Consider the following 27559-nt stretch of genomic DNA (forward strand, 5'->3'; position numbering starts at 1 on the left):
GCAACACTGCAAGACCCAGTCTAATATTTGACCCTGCACATAAGTTAGAAAGCTGAGTAGGGGGCACACTAACACTACCTTATGTAGCAAACAGATATAAAAAGGGGTTACATTCTAAATAGACTTTAGATGTGCCAGTTTGCTCCATAATGATTTTGAAGGAGGACAAGTTAATATCTAAAATCAAGATCTGGATCAGTAGTGTATAGACAAGAGACAGTGGCATCTGAGACAGGCTAGGGACAAACTGCCACAAGGAGATTTACTGTATCTGCCAGTTGTACTCCTGTACACCCTTATGCCCTATTCCTGGCTCTCTGAGGTGGATCATGGGTCTCCCATTGGTCTGAGAACCCCTTTCAAATCAACGTGTAGAGCAGCACATCAAATTTCACAATAACTACTGTAACTAAGGAATCGCGGGAAAGTGGAAGAGATTAAAAACTCTGTTGGTTGCTTTGCCTCCTCCTGGTGGAGTGGACTTTAATCCCACATGTGATGACTCGTGAACTCTTGCCATTTTATGAAATAAAACAACTTATTTTCCTTTTAAATATTAAAAAAACCCAACTATAATTTAAAGAAACCATAGAATGATTGAATAAAATGAAAATATGTATTTAATTGCGGCACAACTAAGGGATCCATAGCACCAAACCTAGAATTTACAACACCCGACTGCACCTAAAGCACTCCTCACAAATCAGGATGGAAAGAAAATAATGAGAGAGTAAACATCCTATTATATATGATTAAAAATATATAAAAATTCTGTTGCACTGTTGAATAAAAAAAAAAAGCACTAAGCAGTGGTTTATACTTAGCAATAGAAATCGTTACAATATGTATTATAGCATAATTTTAAACAGATTTTACCTTTTATTTCTTTTTTTTTAACTTAATTTGTACACTGTCGATTGCTGCACAAATAAACGGGGCTGGGGTCCCTACAGGAAGGTGACTCTAGCTTGATGTCAAAAATCGTCTAGAGTAACATAAGTTGGTTTACTATTCAGTGAAAGCTAGGAAAACAGGAATTTCATTTCTGCCCATGTGAGCTTATAGGGACAGTATAGTCCAAATTAAACTTTCATGATTCAGATAAAGCATGTAATTTTAAACAACTTTACAATTTACTTTTTAGCATCAAATTTGCATTTTTCTCTTGGTATTCTTAGTTAAAAGCTAAACCTAGGTAGGCTCATATGCTCATTTCTAAGCCCTTAAAGGCCGCCTCTTATATGAATGCATTTGACATTTTTTAAAAACTAGAACATTCATTCATGTGTGCCATTTAGATACATTGTGCTCACGCCCGTGGAGTTACCTAGGAGTCAGCACTGATTGGCTAAAATGCAAGACTGTCAAAAGAAATGAGATAAGGGTGGCAGTCTGCAGAGGCTTAGATACACGGTTATCACAGAGGTAAAAAACAGAATTTATGCTTACCTGATAAATTACTTTCTCCAACGATGTGTCCGGTCCACGGCGTCATCCATAACTTGTGGGAATATTCTCTTCCCCAACAGGAAATGGCAAAGAGCACAGCAAAAGCTGTCCATATAGTCCCTCCCAGGCTCCGCCCTCCCCAGTCATTCGACCGACGGATAGGAGAAAAAAAGGAGAAACCATAGGGTGCCGTGGTGACTGTAGTGTATAAAGAAAGACATTTTTCAAACCTGATTAAAAAACCAGGGCGGGCCGTGGACCGGACACACCGTTGGAGAAAGTAATTTATCAGGTAAGCATAAATTCTGTTTTCTCCAACATTGGTGTGTCCGGTCCACGGCGTCATCCATAACTTGTGGGAACCAATACCAAAGCTTTAGGACACGGATGAAGGGAGGGAGCAAATCAGGTTACCTAAACAGAAGGCACCATGGCTTGCAAAACCTTTCTCCCAAAAATAGCCTCCGAAGAAGCAAAAGTATAAAATTTGTAGAATTTGGCAAAAGTGTGTAGAGAAGACCAAGTCGCTGCCTTACATATCTGATCAACAGAAGCCTCGTTCTTGAAGGCCCACGTGGAAGCCACAGCCCTAGTAGAGTGAGCTGTGATGCGTTCAGGAGGCTGCCGTCCGGCAGTCTCGTAAGCCAATCGGATGATGCTTTTCAGCCAGAAGGAAAGAGAGGTAGCAGTAGCCTTTTGACCTCTCCTCTTGCCAGAATAAACTACAAACAGAGAAGAAGTTTGTCTGAAATCTTTAGTTGCTTTTAAATAGAACTTTAAAGCACGGACTACATCTAAATTGTGTAAGAAACGTTCCTTCTTTGAAACTGGATTCGGACACAAAGAAGGAACAACTATTTCCTGGTTAATATTCTTGTTGGAAACAACTTTTGGAAGAAAATCAGGCTTGGTACGCAAAACAACCTTATCTGAATGGAACACCAGATAGGGTGGGACACACTGCAAAGCAGATAATTCAGAAACTCTTCTAGCAGAAGAAATAGCAACCAAAAACAGAACTTTTAAGATAATAACTTGATATCTATGGAATGTAAGGGTTCAAACGGAACCCCTTGAAGAACTGAAAGAACTAAATTTAGACTCCAGGGAGGAGTCAAAGGTCTGTAAACAGGCTTGATCCTGACCAAAGCCTGTACAAAAGCTTGAACATCTGGCACAGCTGCCAGTCGTTTGTGTAACAAGACAGATAGAGCAGAAATCTGTCCTTTTAGACAACTCGCTGACAATCCCGTATCCAAACCTTCTTGGAGAAAGGAGAGGATCCTGGATATTTTAATCTTACTCCATGAGAATCCATTGGATTCACACCAACAGAAATATCTTTTCCATATTTTATGGTAAATCTTTCTAGTCACAGGTTTTCTGGCTTGGACCAAAGTATCTATCACTGAATCCGAAAATACGCGCTTCGATAAAATCAAGCGTTCAATTTCCAAGCAGTCAGCTGGAGAGAAACTAGATTTGGATGTTCGAATGGACCTTGCACTAGCAGATCCTGTCTCAAAGGTAGCTTCCATGGTGGAGCCGATGACATATTCACCAGGTCTGCATACCAAGTCCTGCGTGGCCACGCAGGAGCTATCAGAATCACAGAGGCCTTCTCCTGTTTGATCCTGGCTACCAGCCTGGGGAGGAGAGGGAACGGCGGAAACGCATAAGCTAGGTTGAAGGACCAAGGCGCCACTAATGCATCCACTAGAGTCGCCTTGGGATCCCTGGATCTGGACCAGTAGCAAGGAACCTTGAAGTTCTGACGAGACGCCATCAGATCCATATCTGGAATGCCCCATAATTGAGTCAACTGGGCAAACACCTCCGGGTGAAGTTCCCACTCCCCCGGAAAGTCTGACGACTCAGATAATCCGCCTCCCAGTTGTCTACTCCTGGAATGTGGATTGCAGATAGGTGGCAAGAGTGATCCTCCGCCCATTTGATGATCTTGGACACCTCTCTCATCGCCAAGGAACTCCTTGTTCCCCCCTGATGGTTGATGTAAGCAACAGTCGTCATGTTGTCTGACTGGAATCTTATGAATCTGGCCTTCGCAAGTTGAGGCCAAGCCTGGAGAGCATTGAATATCGCTCTCAGTTCCAGAATGTTTATCGGGAGAAGAGACTCTTCCCGAGACCATAGACCCTGAGCTTTCAGGGAATCCCAGACCGCGCCCCAGCCTAATAGACTGGCGTCGGTCGTGAAGATGACCCACTCTGGACTGCGGAAGCTCATTCCCTGGGACAGGTGATCCTGGGTCAGCCACCAACGGAGTGAGTCTCTGGTCCTCTGATCTACTTGAATCATTGGAGACAAGTCTGTATAGTCCCCATTCCACTGCTTGAGCATGCACAGTTGTAATGGTCTTAGATGAATTCGAGCAAAAGGAACTATGTCCATTGCTGCAACCATCAACCCTACTACTTCCATGCACTGAGCTATGGAAGGCTGCAGAATAGAGTGAAGAACTTGGCAAGCGTTTCGAAGCTTTGACTTTGACATCTGTCAGGAAAATCTTCATTTCTAAAGAATCTATTATTGTTCCCAAGAAGGGAACTCTTGTCGACGGAGACAGGGAACTCTTTTCTACGTTCACCTTCCACCCGTGAGATCTGAGAAAGGCTAGAACAATGTCTGTATGAGCCTTTGCTTTGGAAAGAGACGACGCCTGAATTAGGATGTCGTCCAGGTAAGGTGCCACTGCAATACCCCTTGGTCTTAGAACCGCTAGAAGGGACCCGAGCACCTTTGTGAAAATCCTTGGAGCAGTGGCTAGCCCGAATGGGAGAGCCACGAACTGGTAATGCTTGTACAGAAAGGCGAACCTTAGGAACTGATAATGATCTTTGTGGATAGGAATATGTAGATACGCATCCTTTAAATCCACGGTAGTCATAAATTGACCCTCCTGGATTGTAGGTAAAATCGTTCGAATGGTTTCCATTTTGAACGATGGAACTCTGAGAAATTTGTTTAGAATTTTTAAATCCAGAATTGGTCTGAAAGTTCCCTCTTTCTTGGGAACTACAAACAGATTTGAGTAAAACCCCTGACCTTGTTCCACCATTGGAACTGGGTGTATCACTCCCATCTTTAACAGGTCTTCTACACAATGTAAGAATGCCTGTCTCTTTATTTGGTTTGAAGATAAGCGAGACATGTGGAACCTTCCCCTTGGGCGTAGTTCCTTGAATTCTAGAAGATAACCCTGAGAGACTATTTCTAGTGCCCAGGGATCCTGAACATCTCTTGCCCAAGCCTGAGCAAAGAGAGAGAGTCTGCCCCCTACTAGATCCGGTCCCGGATCGGGGGCTACCCCTTCATGCTGTCTTGGTAGCAGCAGCAGGCTTCTTGGCCTGTTTACCCTTGTTCCAGCCTTGCATCGGTTTCCAAGCTGGTTTAGTCTGGGAAGCGTTACCCTCTTGTCTAGAGGCTGCAGAGTTGGAGGCCGGTCCGTTCCTGAAATTGCGAAAGGAACAAAAATTAGACTTATTCTTAGCCTTGAAAGGCCTATCTTGTGGGAGGGCATGGCCCTTACCCCCAGCGATGTCTGAAATAATTTCTTTCAATTCTGGCCCAAAAAGGGTCTTACCTTTGAAAGGGATATTAAGCAATTTTGTCTTGGAAGATACATCCGCCGACCAAGACTTTAGCCAGAGCGCTCTGCGCGCCACAATTGCAAACCCTGAATTTTTCGCCGCTAATCTCGCTAACTGCAAAGCGGCATCTAAAATAAAGGAATTAGCTAACTTAAGTGCGTGAATTCTGTCCATGACTTCCTCATACGGAGTTTCCCTACTGAGCGACTATTCCAGTTCCTCGAACCAGAACCACGCCGCTGTAGTGACAGGAATAATACACGAAATAGGTTGAAGGAGGTAACCTTGCTGTACAAAAATCTTTTTAAGCAAACCCTCCAATTTTTTATCCATAGGATCTTTGAAAGCACAATTGTCCTCAATAGGAATGGACGTGCGTTTGGCTAGTGTAGAAACCGCCCCCTCGACCTTAGGGACTGTTTGCCATAAGTCCTTTCTGGGGTCGACCATAGGGAATAATTTCTTAAATATAGGAGGAGGGACAAAAGGTATGCCTGGCTTCTCCCACTCCTTATTCACTATGTCCGCCACCCGTTTGGGTATTGGAAAAGCATCGGGGTGCACCGGGACCTCAAGGAACTTGTCCATCTTGCACAATTTTTCTGGGATGACCAGATTGTCACAATCATCCAGAGTAGATAGCACCTCTTTAAGCAATGCGCGGAGATGCTCTAATTTAAATTTAAATGTCACAACATCAGGTTCTGCCTGCTGAGAAATTCTTCCTGTATCAGAAATTTCCCCATCTGACAAAACCTCCCTCATTGCCACTTCAGATTGGTGTGAGGGTATGACAGAAAAATTATCATCAGCGCCCTCCTGCTCTACAGTGTTTAAAACAGAGCAATCGCGCTTTCTCTGAAATGCTGGCATTTTGGATAAAATATTTGCTATAGAGTTATCCATTACTGCCGTCAATTGTTGCATAGTAACAAGCATTGGCGCGCTAGAAGTACTAGGGGTCTCCTGCGTGGGCAAAACTGGTGTAGACACAGAAGGAGATGATGTAGAACTATGTCTACTTCCTTCATCTGAGGAATCATCTTGGGCAACTTTACTATTTGTGACAGTACTGTCCTTACTTTGTTTGGACGCTATGGCACAATTATCACACATATTAGAAGGGGGAATCACATTGGCTTCCATACATACAGAACATGATCTATCTGAAGGCTCAGACATGTTAAACAGGTTAATAAAGCACAAAAACCGTTTTAAAACAAAACCGTTACTGTCTCTTTAAATGTTAAACAGGGCACACTTTATTACTGAATATGTGAAAAACTATGAAGGAATTATCCAATCTTTACCAAATTTTCACCACAGTGTCTTAACGCATTCAAAGTATTGCACCCCAAATTTCAGGCTGTTAACCCTTAAAATGTGGAAACCGGAGCCTTTACAATTTTTAACCCCCTTACAGTCCCAGCCCCAGCCTTTGCTGCGACTTCACCCTTCTAGAAACCTTTTCAGTGAATTCCAGACCCACACACATGCAGCTGCATGTACTGTTCTCAAAAGTAACTGCGCAGTAATGGCGCAAAAATGAGGCTCTGCCTACTACAGAGAATGGCCCTTCCTGACTGGGAAAGTGTCTACACAAGTGCCTGGCGTAAAAAACGCTCCTAAAAGTTATAAAAGTGTGAAATTCAATTTCAAACTGCATATAATACCTAAATAAAGCAATCGATTTAGCCCATAAAAGTGTCTACCAGTTTATAGCCCATAATAAGCCCTTTATTCTGTTTGAGTCTAAGAAAATGGCTTACCGATCCCCATGATGGAAAAATGACAGCCTTCCAGCATTACACAGTCTTGTTAGAATAATGGCTAGTCATACCTTAAGCAGAAAAGTCTGCAAACTGTTCCCCCCAACTGAAGTTCTCTCAGCTCAACAGTCCTGTGTGGGAACAGCAACCGATTTTAGTTACTGCTGCTAAAATCATACTCCTCTTATAAACAGAACTCTTCATCTCTTTCTGTTTTAGAGTAAATAGTACATACCAGCACTATTTTAAAATAACAAACTCTTGATAGAAGAATAAAAAACTACAATTAAACACCACATACTCTTCACCATCTCCGTGGAGATGCTACTTGTTAGAGCGGCAAAGAGAATAACTGGGGTGGGCGGAGCCTGGGAGGGACTATATGGACAGCTTTTGCTGTGGTCTTTGCCATTTCCTGTTGGGGAAGAGAATATTCCCACAAGTTATGGATGACGCCGTGGACCGGACACACCAATGTTGGAGAAAGTATATTAATATAACTGTGTTGGTTATGCAGAACTGGGTAATGGGTAATAAAGGGATTATCTATCTTATTAAACAATAACAATTCTGGAGTAGACTGTCACTTTAAAGGGACAGTAAACATTCAAAATAATGATATATAATTCTGCACATAGTGCATTATCTTAGCGCACCTTTATACATCTAAAGCATTTCCTGATTTTTTTGATCCCAAAGTTGGACTCTGCTCAAGGTTCTACTGAGCGGGTCTTGTTTTTCAAATGTGCTTTGTGGATGTGCTGTCTAGTCACAGCCCACCCGATCGCGCCATTGAAGTGAATGTAGCTTGCTCCCGATACCAGATCAGAGCGAGCGCAAGATACATTCACTTAAATGGCGCATAAAATGACACTTCAGTAAATAAATACCATTTTTAAAAAGTTTCCAATTTAGTTACTATTATCAAATTTGCATTTTTTTCTTCTTTCTTCTTTATTGAAGAGATATCTAGATAGGTAGTGTGCACATACCTGAAGCATCACATGACAGGAAACCGTGCTGCCATCTATAGGGAGTGCAAAATTATTAGGCAAGTTGTATTTTTGAGGATTAATTTTATTATTGAACAACAACCATGTTCTCAATGAACCCAAAAAACTCATTAATATCAAAGCTGAATATTTTTGGAAGTAGTTTTTAGTTTGTTTTTAGTTTTAGCTATTTTAGGGGGATATCTGTGTGTGCAGGTGACTATTACTGTGCATAATTATTAGGCAACTTAACAAAAAACAAATATATACCCATTTCAATTATTTATTTTTACCAGTGAAACCAATATAACATCTCAACATTCACAAATATACATTTCTGACATTCAAAAACAAAACAAAAACAAATCAGTGACCAATATAGCCACCTTTCTTTGCAAGGACACTCAAAAGCCTGCCATCCATGGATTCTGTCAGTGTTTTGATCTGTTCACCATCAACATTGCGTGCAGCAGCAACCACAGCCTCCCAGACACTGTTCAGAGAGGTGTACTGTTTTCCCTCCTTGTAAATCTCACATTTGATGATGGACCACAGGTTCTCAATGGGGTTCAGATCAGGTGAACAAGGAGGCCATGTCATTAGATTTTCTTCTTTTATACCCTTACTTGCCAGCCACGCTGTAGAGTACTTGGACGCGTGTGATGGAGCATTGTCCTGCATGAAAATCATGTTTTTCTTGAAGGATGCAGACTTCTTCCTGTACCACTGCTTGAAGAAGGTGTCTTCCAGAAACTGGCAGTAGGACTGGGAGTTGAGCTTGACTCCATCCTCAACCCGAAAAGGCCCCACAAGCTCATCTTTGATGATACCAGCCCAAACCAGCACTCCACCTCCACCTTGCTGGCGTCTGAGTCGGACTGGAGCTCTCTGCCCTTTACCAATCCAGCCACGGGCCCATCCATCTGGCCCATCAAGACTCACTCTCATTTCATCAGTCCATAAAACCTTAGAAAAATCAGTCTTGAGATACTTCTTGGCCCAGTCTTGACGTTTCAGCTTGTGTGTCTTGTTCAGTGGTGGTCGTCTTTCAGCCTTTCTTACCTTGGCCATGTCTCTGAGTATTGCACACCTTGTGCTTTTGGGCACTCCAGTGATGTTGCAGCTCTGAAATATGGGCAAACTGGTGGCAAGTGGCATCTTGGCAGCTGCACGCTTGACTTTTCTCAGTTCATGGGCAGTTATTTTGCGCCTTGGTTTTTCCACACGCTTCTTGCGACCCTGTTGAATATTTTGAATGAAACGCTTGATTGTTCGATGATCACGCTTCAGAAGCTTTGCAATTTTAAGAGTGCTGCATCCCTCTGCAAGATATCTCACTATTTTTGACTTTTCTGAGCCTGTCAAGTCCTTCTTTTGACCCATTTTGCCAAAGGAAAACATAATTTATGCTTACCTGATAAATTTATTTCTCTTGTAGTGTGTTCAGTCCACGGGTCATCCATTACTTATGGGATATATTCTCCTTCCCAACAGGAAGTTGCAAGAGGATCACCCAAGCAGAGCTGCTATATAGCTCCTCCCCTCACATGTCATATCCAGTCATCCGAAACAAGACGAGAAAGGAGAAACTATAGGGTGCAGTGGTGACTGGAGTTATAATTTAAAATTTAGAACCTGCCTCAAAAAGACAGGGCGGGCCGTGGACTGAACACACTACAAGAGAAATAAATTTATCAGGTAAGCATAAATTATGTTTTCTCTTGTTAAGTGTGTTCAGTCCACGGGTCATCCATTACTTATGGGATACCAATACCAAAGCTAAAGTACACGGATGATGGGAGGGACAAGGCAGGAACATTAAACAGAAGGAACCACTGCCTGTAGAACCTTTCTCCCAAAAACAGCCTCCGAAGAAGCAAAAGTGTCAAATTTGTAAAATTTGGAAAACGTATGAAGTGAAGACCAAGTTGCAGCCTTGCAAATCTGTTCAACAGAGGCCTCATTCTTAAAGGCCCAGGTGGAAGCCACAGCTCTAGTAGAATGAGCTGTAATTCTTTCAGGAGGCTGCTGTCCAGCAGTCTCATAGGCTAAGCGTATTATGCTACGAAGCCAAAAAGAGAGAGAGGTAGCCGAAGCCTTTTGACCTCTCCTCTGTCCAGAGTAAACGACAAACAGAGAAGAAGTTTGTCGAAAATATTTAGTTGCCTGTAAGTAGAACTTCAGGGCACGGACCACGTCTAGATTATGCAAAAGACGTTCCTTCTTTGAAGAAGGATTAGGACATAACGATGGAACAACAATCTCTTGATTGATATTCCTGTTAGAAACAACCTTAGGTAAAAACCCAGGTTTAGTACACAGGACTACCTTGTCTGAATGAAAGATCAGATAAGGAGAATCACAATGTAAGGCAGATAACTCAGACTCTTCGAGCCGAGGAAATAGCCATCAAAAACAGAACTTTCCAAGATAAAAGCTTAATATCAATGGAATGAAGGGGTTCAAACGGAACACCCTGAAGAACTTTAAGAACCAAGTTTAAGCTCCACAGAGGAGCAACAGTTTTAAACACAGGCTTAATCCTAGCCAAAGCCTGACAAAAAGCCTGGACGTCTGGATTCTCTGCCAGACGCTTGTGTAAAAGAATAGACAGAGCAGAAATCTGTCCCTTTAGCGAACTAGCGGATAAGCCCTTTTCTAAACCCTCTTGTAGAAAAGACAATATCCTAGGAATCCTAACCTTACTCCATGAGTAACTCTTGGATTCACACCAATATAAATATTTACGCCATATCTTGTGGTAAATTTTTCTGGTAACAGGTTTCCGAGCCTGTATTAATGTATCAATAACCGAATCCGAAAACCCACGCTTTGATAGAATCAAGCGTTCAATTTCCAAGCAGTCAGCCTCAGAGAAATTAGGTTTGGATGGTTGAAAGGACCCTGGATTAGAAGGTCCTGCCTCAGGGGTAGAGACCATGGTGGACAGGACGATGCTCTCTCCTGTTTGATCCTGGCAATCAGTCGAGGTAGCAACAGAAAAGGTGGAAACACATAAGCTATGTTGAAAACCCAAGGGGCTGCTAGTGCATCTACCAGCACCGCACCCGGGTCCCTGGACCTGGATCCGTAACAAGGAAGCTTGGCGTTCTGGCGAGATGCCATGAGATCCAGATCCGGTTTGCCCCAACGACGAATCAGTTGAGCAAATACCTCCGGGTGAAGTTCCCACTCCCCCGGATGAAAGGTCTGTCGACTTAGAAAATCCGCCTCCCAGTTCTCCACGCCTGGGATGTAGATCGCTGACAGGTGGCAAGAGTGAGACTCTGCCCAGCGAATTATCTTCGAGACTTCCAACATCGCTAGGGAACTCCTGGTTCCCCCTTGATGATTGATGTAAGCCACAGTCGTGATGTTGTCCGACTGAAACCTGATGAACCTCAGTGTTGCTAACTGAGGCCAAGTTAGGAGAGCATTGAATATTGCTCTTAATTCTAGAATGTTTATCGGGAGGAGTCTCTCCTCCTGAGTCCACGATCCCTGAGCCTTCAGGGAGTTCCAGACTGCTCCCCAGCCTAGTAGGCTGGCATCTGTTGTTACAATCGTCCAATCTGGTCTGCGAAAAGTCATTCCTTTGGACAGATGAACCCGTGACAACCACCAGAGAAGAGAATCTCTGGTCTCCTGGTCCAGATTTAGCAAAGGGGACAGATCTGAGTAATCCCCGTTCCATTGACTTAGCATGCATAGTTGCAGCGGTCTGAGATGTAGGCGCGCAAATGGCACTATGTTCATTGCCGCGACCATTAAGCCGATTACTTCCATGCACTGAGCTACTGATGGGCTTGGAATGGAGTGAAGGACACGGCAAGCATTGAGAATCTTTGATAACCTGGACTCCGTCAGGTAAATCTTCATCTCTACAGAATCTATAAGAGTCCCTAGAAAAGGGACCCTTGTGAGTGGTAACAGAGAACTCTTCTCCACGTTCACTTTCCACCCATGCGACCTCAGAAATGCTAGAACTATCTCTGTATGAGACTTTGCATTTTGAAAACTTGACGCTTGTATCAGAATGTCGTCTAGGTACGGAGCCACCGCTATGCCTCGTGGTCTTAGTACCGCCAGAAGTGAGCCCAGAACCTTTGTAAAAATTCTCGGGGCCGTAGCTAACCCGAAGGGAAGAGCTACAAACTGGTAATGCCTGTCTAGAAAGGCAAACCTTAGGTACCGATAAAGATCTTTGTGAATCGGTATGTGAAGGTAGGCATCCTTTAAGTCCACTGTGGTCATATATTGACCCTCTTGGATCATGGGTAGGATGGTCCGAATGGTTTCCATCTTGAACGACGGAACCCTTAGGAATTTGTTTAAGATTTTTAAGTCTAAGATTGGTCTGAAAGTTCCCTCTTTTTTGGGAACCACAAACAGATTTGAATAAAACCCTTGCCCCTGTTCCGTTCGCGGAACTGGGTGGATCACTCCCATCACTAAGAGGTCTTGTACACATTGTAGAAATGCCTCTTTCTTTACTAGGTTTGTTGATAACCTTGACAGATGAAACCTCCCTTGTGGAGGAGAAGTTTTGAAATCCAGAAGGTATCCCTGAGATATAATCTCCAACATCCAGAGATCCTGTACATCTCTTGCCCAAGCCTGGCCGAAGAGAGAAAGTCTGCCCCCCACTAGATCCGTCTCTGGAAAGGGGTCCCTGTCTTCATGCTGTCTTAGGGGCGGAAGTAGGCTTTCTGGCCTGCTTGCCCTTGTTCCATGACTGGTTGCCTTTCCAACCCTGTCTGTAACGAGCAGTAGTTCCTTCCTGTTTTGGAGCGGAGGAAGTTGATGCTGCTCCTGCCTTGAAATTACGAAAGGCACGAAAATTAGACTGTTTGGCCTTTGATTTGGCCCTGTCCTGAGGAAGGGTGTGGCCCTTACCTCCAGTAATGTCAGCAATAATTTCCTTCAAGCCGGGCCCGAATAAGGTCTGCCCTTTGAAAGGAATGTTTAGTAGTTTAGACTTAGAAGTTACATCTGCTGACCATGATTTAAGCCATAGCGCTCTGCGCGCCTGTATGGCGAATCCGGAATTCTTAGCCGTAAGTTTGGTTAAATGCACTACAGCATCCGAAACAAACGCATTAGCCAGCTTAAGGGTTCTAATCTTGCTCAAAGATTCATCCAATGGTGCTGTGCGAATCGCCTCTTCCAGAGACTCAAACCAGAATGCTGCTGCAGCAGTGACAGGCGCAATGCATGCAAGAGGCTGTAATATAAAACCTTGTTGAACAAACATTTTCTTAAGGTAACCCTCTAATTTTTTATCCATTGGATCTGAGAAAGCACAGCTATCCTCCACCGGGATAGTGGTACGCTTGGCTAAAGTAGAAACTGCTCCCTCCACCTTAGGGACCGTCTGCCATAAGTCTCGTGTGGTGGCGTCTATAGGGAACATTTTTCTAAATATCGGAGGAGGGGAAAAAGGCACACCGGGTCTATCCCACTCCTTGCTAATAATCTCTGTAAGCCTCTTTGGTATAGGAAAAACGTCAGTACACACCGGTACCGCATAGTATTTGTCCAGCCTACATAATTTCTCTGGGATTGCCACCGTGTCACAATCATTCAGAGCCGCGAACACCTCCCCTAGCAACACGCGGAGGTTCTCAAGCTTAAATTTAAAATTTCTGAATCCGGTCTCCCCGAATCAGAACCGTCACCCACAGAATGAAGCTCTCCGTCCTCATGTTCTGCAAATTGTGACGCAGTATCAGACATGGCTCTCGTGTCATCGGCGAGCTCTGTCCTTAACCCAGAGTTGTCACGCTTGCCTCTTAACTCGGGCATATTGTATAATACTTCTTTCATAACATTAGCCATATCATGTAAAGTGATTTGTAAGGGCCTTGATGTACTTGGCGCCTCAATCTTACGCACCTCCCGAGCGGGAGACGAAGGTACTGACACGTGAGGAGAGTTAGACGGCATAACTTCCCCCTCGTTGTCTGGTGATAATTTCTTTATCGGTACAGATTGACTTTTATTCAAAGTAATATCAATACAATTGGTACACATATTTCTATTGGGCTCCACATCGGCTTTTAAACATAATGAACAAGCAGATTCCTCTGTATCAGACATGTTTAAACAGACTAGCAATGAAGCTAGCAAGCTTGGAAATTACTTCAATAAGTTTACAAGCAATATAAAAAACGCTGCAGCGCTTTCTTAAAAAACACAATTGAATAACAAAGAACTAGTTCAGTTATAGTCAACAATTCTTTAAATGTATTAGAGGATTGCACCCATTAGAAAAAGGATGATTAACCCCTCAGTATTCAAAAAACGGATATCAAATTAAGATTTAACGCTTTTATCACAGTCAAACACACTGTCACAGGTCTGCTGTGACTGATTACCTCCCTCAAAAACGAATTTTGAAGATCCCTGAGCTCTCTGGAGACGTCCTGGATCAAAGAGGAAGAAGCAGGAAGACTGTGCTAGAATTTTAACTGCGCAACAAGGCGCTAAAAAAGGTCCCTCCCACTCCAATCACAACAGTGGGAGACCTGATATAACGGTTTCTATGCAGAAATATACGTTAGCCGTGTGGGAAAAAATCATGCCCAAAAAGATTTATCACCAAAGTACCTCACAAAACGATTAACATGCCAGTAAACGTTTTAAAAAACAACATTTCAGATGCTGTGTAAAGTTATTACTAAGCCTGCTACCAGTCGCTTCTACTGCAGTTAAGGCTCACACATTATATCAGTATTAACAGTATTTTTTCAGTCAAATTCTAGTCCCTAGAAAATAACTCTACTGTGCATACATTTATCTGCCTGATACCAGTCACTACTACTGCATTTAAGGCTGTACTTACATCATACGGGTAACAGCAGTGTTTTCTTAGTCAATTCCATTCCCAGAAAATATTGTACTGCACATACCTCATTTGCGGGAGACCCCGCATGCTATTCCCATTTTCTGAAGTTACCCCACTCCTCAGAATGTCGAGAACAGCCAGTGGATCTTAGTTACGCCTGCTAAGATCATAGAAAACGCAGGCAGTTTCTTCTTCCAAATACTGCCTGAGATAGAAAAACAGCACACTCCGGTGCCATTTAAAATAACAAACTTTTGATTGAAGAATAATTAAGTAAAAACTCCAGCTCCTCTCGCGACCTCCTTCTTTGTTGAGGGTTGCAAGAGAATGACTGGGTATGACATGTGAGGGGAGGAGCTATATAGCAGCTCTGCTTGGGTGATCCTCTTGCAACTTCCTGTTGGGAAGGATAATATATCCCATAAGTAATGGATGACCCGTGGACTGAACACACTTAACAAGAGAAAGGAAGTTGCCTAATAATTATGCACACCTGATATAGGGTGTTGATGTCATTAGACCACACCCCTTCTCATTACAGAGATGCACATCACCTAATATGCTTAATTGGTAGTACGCTTTCGAGCCTATACAGCTTGGAGTAAGACAACATGCATAAAGAGGATGATGCGGTCAAAATACTCATTTGCCTAATAATTCTGCACTCCCTGTAGTGCTCTTGTTAATGTATAACAATGTTGTAAAACTGCTGTGCTGCAGACACGTGCACACTCCTGAACTTACCTTCCTGCTTTTCAACAAAGAATAACAAGAAAACCAAGAAAAGTTAATAGAAGTAAATTGGAAAGTTGTGGATAAAAATGGTAATATTCATTTAAAATATCTGAAATATATGTGAATTTCCCTTGCTCAAACATATGGTATAACCAGGGTAAAAAGAATGACTATACTACAAACTTGATAGTTCATCTAAGCCCGGGTATACATTCATACGTGTACTACACGAGTATAAAATAACAAAATCACATACCAGGGCTCTGAAACTCCCTCAAGATTTGACCTCACTTTAATTCAACTGGTTTATAAGCGGTTAATATGTAAAAACACTCTGGTCTATTTTTACCTGCATGATGCAAGCTTAGCAATATAGCAGTCTTTTTACAAACAAATTAACCCTGTTATTCATCAATATTTGCAATCAAAGCACAAGCACTTTATATATTTTTTATAGGTTACCGCTCTTGGTAGCACAGAGTGGGTATTCACCACCTGATAACTGCAAATAGTACTCTTACCATACAGGACAACAAGGGAGATAAATCATTAGTGAATACTCCCGCTGACTGTTTGAATAACTCTTGCATATAATTAAACCCTAGTGAGTAATCACTACACCAGTCTTGTGAGCAGGAAATTTCAGTCCTTGAACTATATGTCACAAGGTTATTACAGAAACGTTAAATTCACAAATACAAAACCTACTATCAAATCAGTCTATTCTTGTTATTAGACAGGCTGCTGACATAAAAACGAAACAATACTGACACCCTATATTTACTACCATACATTTTCACTATTGGGCAAAGCACACTTGCTATACAGTTATCATTGCTTATGACATAATATGCATCTGGAAAATCAACCTAAGAGTGATTTTAATAATTATTTTCCATTTTACTTTGCAATTTGTGTGTAATAAAAGTTACGTTTTAAACAACCCATCCCTTTAGTATAGCTTTTTGTCTAGCTTGTCCCCTTGATCAATTCTATGATCTGGATGCACGTGGTGCACTAGTAAATATTAATGAACACTTCACCCCTCGAGTGCTGTTTTTGTAGTCTTGTTTAAGGAATAGGTCCCTTTGGCATTTCTTTAATTTTTCCTGCAATATAGTGATGCCTGTATGTTAAGACCACTTGAAAGTTCACAGCTAGAAGTCTTGATAATGTTCAGGTGTGGCTGGACCTTTGCAGTAGCAAGTTTGCTATGGGAGGAATATAGGGACTGCATTCACCCAGGTCAGCTACATACCAGTACTAGTATGATTCTCCAAGATTGTGAGAGGGATATTAACATACTTAATTTGACGTCCTTTCATATGGAAAAGGGGGTTAAACATACAGCTGAATAACCACTCTACAAATGAAACACACAGAAGCTCACAAGGAAGAAATAGCCAGTGAGCCTATTAGGAATGACAAATGAGCCATCCATACACTGGATATATTCTTCTAGGACCTGCAAGTGATGCTAAAGAAAAAATTACCCAAGAATGAAAAAAACATACCATAGTACAATATGGCTGAAGGAAAAAGTGACCACTAAATCTGTGCACTCTTGTCATCGTTGCTACACATATGTACTATTCCAACTCACTTTGTCTCGTAGAGCCTCTGGGGCTGTCCACTTGACAGGTAGCTTGCTGGTGTCCAGTGTGGCAGAAGCCTCCTTCGTAAGGCCAAAATCGCTGACCTTGGCAATGTTATCTTCTGAGACCAACACATTGCGTGCGGCAAGATCTCTGTGCACAAAGTTATTGGCCTCCAGGTACTCCATACCTTCTGACACATGCCTGTGGAAATAAAGAGAATTAAATAAACCAGCTCTGTGGCAAATGAAAAGGTGTGGCAGGGAAATACACAGTACCATTTAATCACAGACAAAATATACTGTTTTCTTCTCATTAGCTGAAGTAAAATCTCTAGTTAAAAGAAAAGGCTAAGTAATAGTGAAGACTCCATAGGGATCCACTTACATAATGGATATACAAACTTATGCATATTTAAAAAAAAAATGGGAAAACCCCCAAAACAATACAAAAAACAAAACAGTCTGGTAGAGTAAGCAAGTAGAGAAAAGAAAGTGTGGTTGTGAATCAGCAGGATACAACTTACTAAAATGGAACATGAGAAATGGAAAGCAGCATATTTCAAAGAACATGTGGTAAAGTCTAAAGCTCTGCTGTCAGATCTTGTGCACTCAATACCACCATACAATCAGACACTATGGCTGTTTTACTGTCAGTAGCTGCAGTAACATGTTAATAAGTAGAACACATGGTGAGTAGACACTGCCACAAAGCTTTACTTACAGCGAGAATTTGAGTAGACATTCACCTCCCAGAACGGATCTACCCCGAGACCTTAGATAATCCACCAGACTTCCCTAAAAGACAAAATCTTTTGTTAAATACCCACCAAACTTTACAGAAGCACTTGCATACTTGTATTGACACGACTACACATTGCAAAAAATAAGTTATGTTATTTTTAATATTCTTTCCACAAACGTCTGTCACTCCTCATTATCTATATTACATACATGATTACCTGATAAATATTTCTTTCTTGGTTTAGTCCACGACCTTACTTTTGGGAATAACTTCACCTGGCCACCAGGAGGAGGCAAAGACACCCCAACCAGAGCTTTAAGTACCCATCTCTCTCCCAGTAGTTTGTATAGTCCAGTCAAGAGAGAAGGTAGAAAAAGAAAGGGATAACTTGGGTAAAAAGGTGCAAAACTGACACCATTAAGATAAAAAAATGTGTGGCGGGTTTGTGGACTCTCACAACCAACAAATAAATATATTTATCAGGTAAGCATAAATTATATTTTCGTTCTAATGGTTGTCCACGACATTACTATTGGGAACTAATTCCCAAGCTGAGAATTCCACAAAATATAGGGTGGAAAAAGGAAGACAGGCACCTATTTACCAGGTATCCCCGTCTACAAAACTTTTCTCCCAAAGGAAGCAAAACATATCAAAATGGTAAAATTTGGTGAAGATGTGTATGGAGGACCAAGGCTGACAAATTCGAAATCCGTTTTCCTGAGGATATGGCTAATAGGAACAGTACCTTCCAGAATAAAAGCTTAATGACCAGATTATGCATAGATTTAAACGGTGGGTACCGAAGAACCTTAAAGGTACATAAAACAAGTTGGGATAGAGACAAAATATAATATGTACTTTAATTACTGTACTTTCAAATTTATACTTCAGTGCCTTGCCATTAGCCCTTTCTTTTTAGTTTCTGAATTGTAAAGCTCTAACTATCCCCACACAATTCCATTTATGGCTGTATCAATATCTATTGTTGCTTTTGGTAGAATACAAAAATGCAGTGATTATCTGCTGGAGCAAGCCTAGAAGCTGTGAACCCAGTTGAAATACAATGCCTGTGTCTAAACACTGATAAGGATGGGTGGAGTTGGCTGCTCAAGGCAGCTTAGCTATGTAATTCATTTTGCTTATTTTTGAAAATTATTTTAAAATACTTGCCAGCAGTTACCTGATGAAACAGCTAGTCATCCGAGAAACGCATTGCCTGTTTTATATGTTTTAAAATAAAACTGTGATCTTAAGTAGTAGTAGTAGCCTTTTAACTACTTTTTTACTTTTGAGCACTTTACACCACTTTTTCAAACCATTTGAAAGAACAATCCAGGGAGACAAGATTCAGACAGCTGGTGTCACTAACATCCAAGCCTGCCTTGTTTGCACGATTTCATTGTGCAAACGGGATTGTGAGTACTCATTTTGTATATTTTCTTGGAATCATTCTGTTACAATTTTAACCTGCAATAGGTGAAGTTCTGTGTCCTTATATTTTTAAAGGCTACAACATCCAGTATCCAGTCTACTGAAATCTGAGGGAGACCTTGCCCCAATCAGTCAGCTGGAGACTGCAAAGCCCAGCCTGCGCATATTGCACTTTATTAGTGCACACACCCTTGTGAGAAGTCACTTGTTAGCAACTTTGTATTCACTGAAAATGTATTTTGGATAAACTGCACTATGAGGGACTCTTCTTTACATCTTTTTTAGATTCTTCTTGCAAGTCCAATCCTGCCAGAAGAAGAGCAGACTCAGGAACTTTTAAAACACTACTTCATTGTTTCTTTATTATAATTTAATTTTTTTATTCTTATTCAAATTTTTATTTTTTTCACAATTATTGATGTTATAACAATTGTATTGTATATACATGATTGCACATAACTGCACATTTTTCCATCATTATTATCTTTTCGATTCACACATAGAAATACCCAAATTGGTGGGTCTAAAGCTAGTTTAAAATCAACAATTATTCAAAGGAGAACACACAAATTGAAACCTAAGTTTCACACACCTATTTAATTTTCAGCATCTTTTTTTATAACACTACCATTTATATTTGCACCCTCTGCAAACCTCATACTATAGGAATTTGCATTAGAAACTGGAATTTTTTTCAAAATTGCATGCTTTCTATGAACAATGAAAGAAAACAATTGGGACTCATATCCCTGTAAAGTCCAACCCATTTATGGGTTCAAATGGAGGCACTTAAGGAATCATCAAAAGCAGATTAAGACTCCAAGGAGGAGTAGCTTGTGATTCAGGTGAAAAGCCATGACGTTTATTCTTTGGCAAACCATAACGCCTCCCTATCTGGTTGAATACCTCCTGGGTCACAGACCAATCTCACAGGTGAAGGTGCTGGCAACTGAGAAAGTCCTAAACCAGGATGATGTGCAAAATAATTTGGTAAATCGCTTTATCAATATAACCGAGTGAGCAAGCAAAATAAAATTGGAAGCAGGCAAAATAAGGGCACTTCTAAATTCTAAATGATTATGAAATACTCAAAAATAAATGTATTGAATATAATATAAAATATTATATAAATATAATGTTTGCAAGAATACATAAACTCAAAATAATTTAGATTATAATGGAGAGGAGAAAAAAAAAAAAATCACCTTTGCCATGAATTCTGTGACAATATACAAGCTGCTCTTGTCCTCAACGATGACCCCCAGCATCTGAACCAAATTCTTATGTTGCAGTTGCCTGGAAAACAAAACGGTGTTCATACACATCGTTATACTAGAAGTTCATGTTTCTTTCAGGATACAAGCATTACATTTCTATATAATGTGGGAGGCAAGAGATACATATTCATGCCTGCATATGGTGAAGGGGTGAGGTATATATCTCAAAGTCAATATATTAGTTTTAGTGTGCAACATATATACATGATAGTTGAAGGAGAAAGGTATGTTGTTTTTTGGTAACCATTTAATAAGAGGTACTTAAAGAAGAACAACATAGTCAAGACAGTAACACATTTCTTTTAAACCCCTAAAAACCTTTAAAGATCCATTTTAAATAAGATATATGGCGGTGATTAAAATGTATAGATTACCTCCATAATTTTAAAATGGATCAGTAAAGGATTTTAGGGGTTTTAAATGGAAAGTTCTTGAGTGTGACGGTTATGAATCTGTTGTTTGGCACTGCAGTTCTGCCACCACAGTCTACAGCCCACTGCAGAGTGTGACTTGTAATTATTTTGTCTTAGTTTTTCCAGGAGCATTTTTAAACAGGCCATGGATCACCAGCTTTGTACTTTCCAATATCTAACAGTTGATTGGTACATTTACTTATGTATGTTTTGCTTCCTAATACACAGACATATCTTTCAACTCCAAAAATAAAAACACACAGCTCTGGTCTCCAAATTCACAATGAGAAAAAACATAATTTATGCTTACCAGACATATTCTTTTTCTCCCGGATAGGGAGAGTCCTTGGCTTCATTCCTAACTGTTGGGAAAAAACAATACCTGGCCACCAGGAGGAGGCAGAGACACCCCAGCCAAAGGCTTAAATATCCCTCCCACTTCCTCATTACCCCAGTCATTCTGCCGAGGGAACAAGGAAAAGTAGGAGAAACATTAGGGTATAAATGGTGCCAGAAGAATAAAATAAACAATAGGGGGCCTTCCATGGACAAGAAAAAAATGTGCGGGGGCCGTGGACTCCCCCTATTCGGAAGCAAAGGAATTTATCTGGTAAGGATAAATTCTGTTTTCCTTCCTAAGATAGGGAAAGTCCACAGCTTCATTTCTTACTGTTGGGAAAACTATACCCATGCTCCAGAGGACACTGAATGAATAACGGGAGGGAACAAAAAGGAAGAGGCGGACCATATTCTGAGGGTACCACAGCCTACAAAACTTTTCTCCTGAAAGCTGCTTCAGTCGAAGCAAAAACATCAAACTTGTAAAATTTTGAAAAAGTATGCAAGAAGGACCAGGTAGCCGCCATACAAATCTGATTCATAGAGGCCTCGTTCTTAAAGGCCCAATAGGAAGCCACTGCTCTAGTGGAATGAGCTGTTATCCTCTCAGGAGAATGATGTCCTGCTGTCTCCTAAGCTAAGCGGATGACACTCCTTAACCAAAAAAATAGGGACGTCGAAGTAGCCTTTAGCCCCTTACGCTTCACTGAATAGACAACAAAGAGGAAGATTGTCTAAACTCCTTAGTAGCCTGAAGATAGAACTTCTTCGATGAAGAAGGATTAAGGACACAAGGAAACAACCACAATCTCCTGATTGATGTGATCTGACCTTAGGAGAAAAAAAACAAACTAATTTAGTACGTTAAACTGCCTTATCTGCATGAAAAATCAGATAAGGGAGCTCACATTGCAAAGCAGAGATCTCAGAAACTCTGTGCGCAGAGGAAATAGCCAATAAAAAGAGAATCTTCCAAGATAATTTAATGTCAACTGAATGCAGAGGCTCAAACGGAACCTGTTGCAAAACCCAAAGAACAAGATTTAGGCTCCAAGAAGGAGCCCCAGATCTAAACACAGGTCTGATCCTAATCAGAGCCTTAAAGGAATGCACGTCTGGAAGCTCAGCCAGTTTCTTGTGCAATTAAACCCAAAGGGCCGAAATCTGTCCCCTCAGGGAACTAGCAGAAAGGCCTCCTCTCCAACCCATCCTGGAGAAAAGATAAGATCCTGGCAAACTTAACTCTGTGCCAGGAAAACCCACGCTCTTCACACCAGAATAAGTAGGTCCTCCACACCTTGTGGTAGATACGCCGAGTAACTGGTTTACGAATAAGAGTATCAATGACACTCTCAGAGAAACCTCTCTTGGCTAAGACTAAGCGTTCAATCTCCACGCAGTCAGCCTCAGATTTTAATGAACAAATGAACCTGGTATCAGCAGGTCTCTGCGACAAGGTAACTTCCACGGAGGAGATGAGGACATCCCCACTAGATCCGCGAACCACGTCCTTCACGACAGTGAACAGCTGTGAGCCTCCGCCCACTCCAGAATCTGAGGTACTTCCTTCAATCGCCAAGGAACTTCTCGTTCCCCCCCTGATGGGTGATGTAAGCCACCGAGGTTATATTGTCTGATTGGAATCTGATAAACTGGGACGAACCCAGAAGTGGCCAAGCCTTCAAGGCCTTGAAGATTGCCCGTAGTTCCAAAATATTGATCCGGAGGGAGGACTCCTAGCGAGTCCACAACCCCTGTGCCTTCCTGGCACCCCAAACAGCTCCCCAACCGGATAGGCTTGCGTCCATAGTCACAATCTATCAGGATGGTCTTAAGAAGCATGTCCCACAGGACAGATAATCTGGACAGAGCCACTAAAAGTGTGATTCTCTAGACCGGCTGTCTAATACAATCTGTTGAGACAGATCTGAATGATCGCCGTTCCACTGCCTCAGCATGCACAGTTGTAAAGGTCTGAGACGGAACCTGGCAAAAGGAAAGATGTCCATGCAGGATACCATGAGACCACTCACCTCCATAAAATGAGCCACAAAGGGACTCAAGGAGGTCCGGAGGGCAAGACATGCAGAAGTTAGCTTGCAACGTCTCTAGTTCTCTGTTAGAAATATTCTCATGGATATGAAGTCTATTATAGTACCAAGGAATTCAACCCTGGTACTTGGGATAAGAGAACTATTTTCCAAGTTAATCTTACATCCATATGATCGAAGAAGACTGAGAAGGGACTCCGAGAATTCTTCCGCAAGACAGGATGGTGCTTGCACCAGAACATTGTCCAAGTATGGGGCTACTGCAATACCCTAGGGTTCTGGCTACAGCTAGAAAAAAGATTCTTGGAGCAGTAGCTAGGCCAAATGGAAGGGCAATGAACTGGAAGTGCTGGTCCAGGAATGCAAACCTCAGGAACTGAAAGTGTCCCTGTGGATTGGAACATGAAGGTAAGCGTCCTTCAGATATAGTGGTCATAAACTGGCCTTCCTGAATTAAAGGAAGGATGGACCTTATTGTCTCTATCTTGAAGGAAGGGACACTGAGAAAACAGAATTTATGTTTACCTGATAAATTACTTTCTCCAACGGTGTGTCCGGTCCACGGCGTCATCCTTACTTGTGGGATATTCTCTTCCCCAACAGGAAATGGCAAAGAGCCCAGCAAAGCTGGTCACATGATCCCTCCTAGGCTCCGCCTACCCCAGTCATTCGACCGACGTTAAGGAGGAATATTTGCATAGGAGAAACCATATGATACCGTGGTGACTGTAGTTAAAGAAAATAAATCATCAGACCTGATTAAAAAACCAGGGCGGGCCGTGGACCGGACACACCGTTGGAGAAAGTAATTTATCAGGTAAACATAAATTCTGTTTTCTCCAACATAGGTGTGTCCGGTCCACGGCGTCATCCTTACTTGTGGGAACCAATACCAAAGCTTTAGGACACGGATGAAGGGAGGGAGCAAATCAGGTCACCTAAATGGAAGGCACCACGGCTTGCAAAACCTTTCTCCCAAAAAATAGCCTCAGAAGAAGCAAAAGTATCAAACTTGTAAAATTTGGTAAAAGTGTGCAGTGAAGACCAAGTCGCTGCCCTACATATCTGATCAACAGAAGCCTCGTTCTTGAAGGCCCATGTGGAAGCCACAGCCCTAGTGGAATGAGCTGTGATTCTTTCAGGAGGCTGCCGTCCGGCAGTCTCGTAAGCCAATCTGATGATGCTCTTAATCCAAAAAGAGAGAGAGGTAGAAGTTGCTTTTTGACCTCTCCTGTTACCAGAATAAACAACAAACAAGGAAGATGTTTGTCTAAAATCCTTTGTAGCATCTAAATAGAATTTTAGAGCGCGAACAACATCCAAATTGTGCAACAAACGTTCCTTCTTCGAAACTGGTTTCGGACCCAAAGAAGGCACGACTATCTCCTGGTTAATGTTTTTGTTAGAAACAACTTTTGGAAGAAAACCAGGTTTAGTACGTAAAACCACCTTATCTGCATGGAACACCAGATAAGGAGGAGAACACTGCAGAGCAGATAATTCTGAAACTCTTCTAGCGGAAGAAATTGCAGCCAAAAACAAAACTTTCCAAGATAATAACTTAATATCAACGGAATGTAAGGGTTCAAACGGAACCCCCTGAAGAACTGAAAGAACTAAGTTGAGACTCCAAGGAGGAGTCAAAGGTTTGTAAACAGGCTTGATTCTAACCAGAGCCTGAACAAAGGCTTGAACATCTGGCACAGCTGCCAGCTCTTTGTGAAGTAACACAGACAAGGCAGAAATCTGTCCCTTCAAGGAACTTGCAGATAATCCTTTCTCCAATCCTTCTTGAAGAAAGGATAGAATCCTAGGAATCTTTACCTTGTCCCAAGGGAATCCTTTAGATTCACACCAACAGATATATTTTTTCCATATTTTTGTGGTAAATTTTTCTAGTTACAGGCTTTCTGGCCTGAACAAGAGTATCAATAACAGAATCTGAGAACCCTCGCTTTGATAAGATCAAGCGTTCAATCTCCAAGCAGTCAGCTGGAGTAGGACCAGATTCGGATGTTCGAACGGACCTTGAACAAGAAGGTCTCGTCTCAAAGGTAGCTTCCATGGTGAAGCCGATGACATATTCACCAGATCTGCCTACCAAGTCCTGCGTGGTTACGCAGGAGCTATCAAGATCACCTACGCCCTCTCCTGATTGATCCTGGCTACCAGCCTGGGGATGAGAGGAAACGGCGGGAATACATAAGCTAGGTTGAAGGTCCAAGGTGCTACTAGTGCATCTACTAGAGTCGCCTTGGGATCCCTGGATCTGGACCCGTAGCAAGGAACCTTGAAGTTCTGACGAGAGGCCATCAGATCCATGTCTGGAATGCCCCACAGTTGAGTGATTTGGGCAAAGATTTCCGGATGGAGTTCCCACACCCCCGGATGCAATGTCTGACGAATCAGAAAATCCGCTTCCCAAGTTTCCACTCCTGGGATGTGGATTGCAGACAGGTGGCAGGAGCGAGTCTCCGCCCATTGAATGATTTTGGTCACTTCTTCCATCGCCAGGGAACTCCTTGTTCCCCCCTGATGGTTGATGTACGCAACAGTCGTCATGTTGTCTGATTGAAACCGTATGAACTTGGCCCTCGCTAGCTGAGGCCAAGCCTTGAGAGCATTGAATATCGCTCTCAGTTCCAGAATATTTATCGGTAGAAGAGATTCTTCCCGAGACCAAAGACCCTGAGCTTTCAGGGATCCCCAGACCGCGCCCCAGCCCATCAGACTGGCGTCGGTCGTGACAATGACCCACTCTGGTCTGCGGGAGGTCACCCCTAGCGACAGGTTGTCCAGGGACAGCCACCAACGGAGTGAGTCTCTGGTCCTCTGATTTACTTGTATCTTCGGAGACAAGTCTGTATAGTCCCCATTCCACTGACTGAGCATACACAATTGAAATGGTCTTAGATGAATGCGCGCAAAAGGAACTATGTCCATTGCCGCTACCATCAAACCTATCACTTCCATGCACTGTGCTATGGAAGGAAGAGGAACGGAAGGAAGTATCCGACAAGAGTTTAGAAGTTTTGTTTTTCTGGTCTCTGTCAGAAAAATCCTCATTTCTAAGGAGTCTATTATTGTTCCCAAGAAGGGAACTCTTGTCGACGGAGATAGAGAACTCTTTTCCACGTTCACTTACCATCCGTGAGATCTGAGAAAGGCCAGGACTATGTCCGTGTGAGCCTTTGCTTGAGGAAGGGACGACGCTTGAATCAGAATGTCGTCCAAGTAAGGTACTACAGCAATGCCCCTTGGTCTTAGCACCGCCAGAAGGGACCCTAGTACCTTTGTGAAAATCCTTGGAACAGTGGCTAATCCGAAAGGAAGCGCCACGAACTGGTAATGCTTGTCCAGGAATGCGAACCTTAGGAACCGATGATGTTCCTTGTGGACAGGAATATGTAGATACGCATCCTTTAAATCCACCGTGGTCAAGAATTGACCTTTCTGGATGGAAGGATTGTTCGAATGGTTTCCATTTTGGACGATGGAACCTTGAGAAACTTGTTTAGGATCTTGAGATCTAAGATTGGTCTGAACGTTCCCTCTTTTTTGGGAACTACGAACAGATTGGAGTAGAACCCCATCCCTCGTTCTTTTAATGGAACAGGATGAATCACTTCCAGAAGATAACCTTGGAAGACTATTTCTAGCGCCCAAGGATCCAGAACATCTCTTGCCCAAGCCTGAGTGAAGAGAGAGAGTCTGCCCCCCACCAAATCCGGTCCCGGATCGGGGGCCCGCATCTCATGCTGTCTTGGGAGCAGTGGCAGGTTTCTTGGCCTGCTTTCCTTTGTTCCAGCCTTGCCTTGGTCTCCAGGCTGGATTGGCTTGAGAAGTATTACCCTCCTGCTTAGAGGACGTAGCACTTGGGGCTGGTCCGTTTCTGCGAAAGGGACGAAAATTAGGTTTATTTTTGGCCTTGAAAGACCTATTCTGAGTAAGGGCGTGGCCCTTGCCCCCAGTGATATCAGAGATAAACTCTTTCAAGTCAGGGCCAAACAGTGTTTTCCCCTTGAAAGGAATGTCAAATAATTTGTTCTTGGAAGACGCATCCGCTGACCAAGATTTTAACCAAAGCGCTCTGCGCGCCACAATAGCAAACCCAGAATTTTTCGCCGCTAACCTAGCCAATTGCAAGGTGGCGTCTAGGGTGAAAGAATTAGCCAATTTAAGAGCACGAATTCTGTCCATAATCTCCTCATAAGAAGAAGAATTACTAATAATCGCCTTTTCTAGCTCATCGCACCAGAAACACGCGGCTGTAGTGACAGGGACAATGCATGCAATTGGTTGT

At 42.4% G+C, this 27559-nt stretch overlaps 1 protein-coding gene across 1 annotated transcript in view; it reads right to left on the reverse strand.

Annotated features, from left to right (window-relative positions):
- CSK (C-terminal Src kinase) overlaps positions 1–27559 on the reverse strand; it is a 269835-nt gene that overhangs the window by 43648 nt on the left and 198628 nt on the right. Inside the window, exons 9-11 of the mRNA XM_053717362.1 lie at positions 20382–20472; positions 17722–17795; positions 17007–17202 (exon numbers count right to left, since the gene is read on the reverse strand). Of these exons, the coding sequence (XP_053573337.1) occupies positions 17007–17202; positions 17722–17795; positions 20382–20472 (361 nt within the window). The remainder of the gene's footprint in view (positions 1–17006; positions 17203–17721; positions 17796–20381; positions 20473–27559) is intronic.

The sequence above is a fragment of the Bombina bombina genome, chromosome 6 (assembly GCF_027579735.1).
Source record: "Bombina bombina isolate aBomBom1 chromosome 6, aBomBom1.pri, whole genome shotgun sequence".
NCBI lineage: Eukaryota > Metazoa > Chordata > Amphibia > Anura > Bombinatoridae > Bombina > Bombina bombina.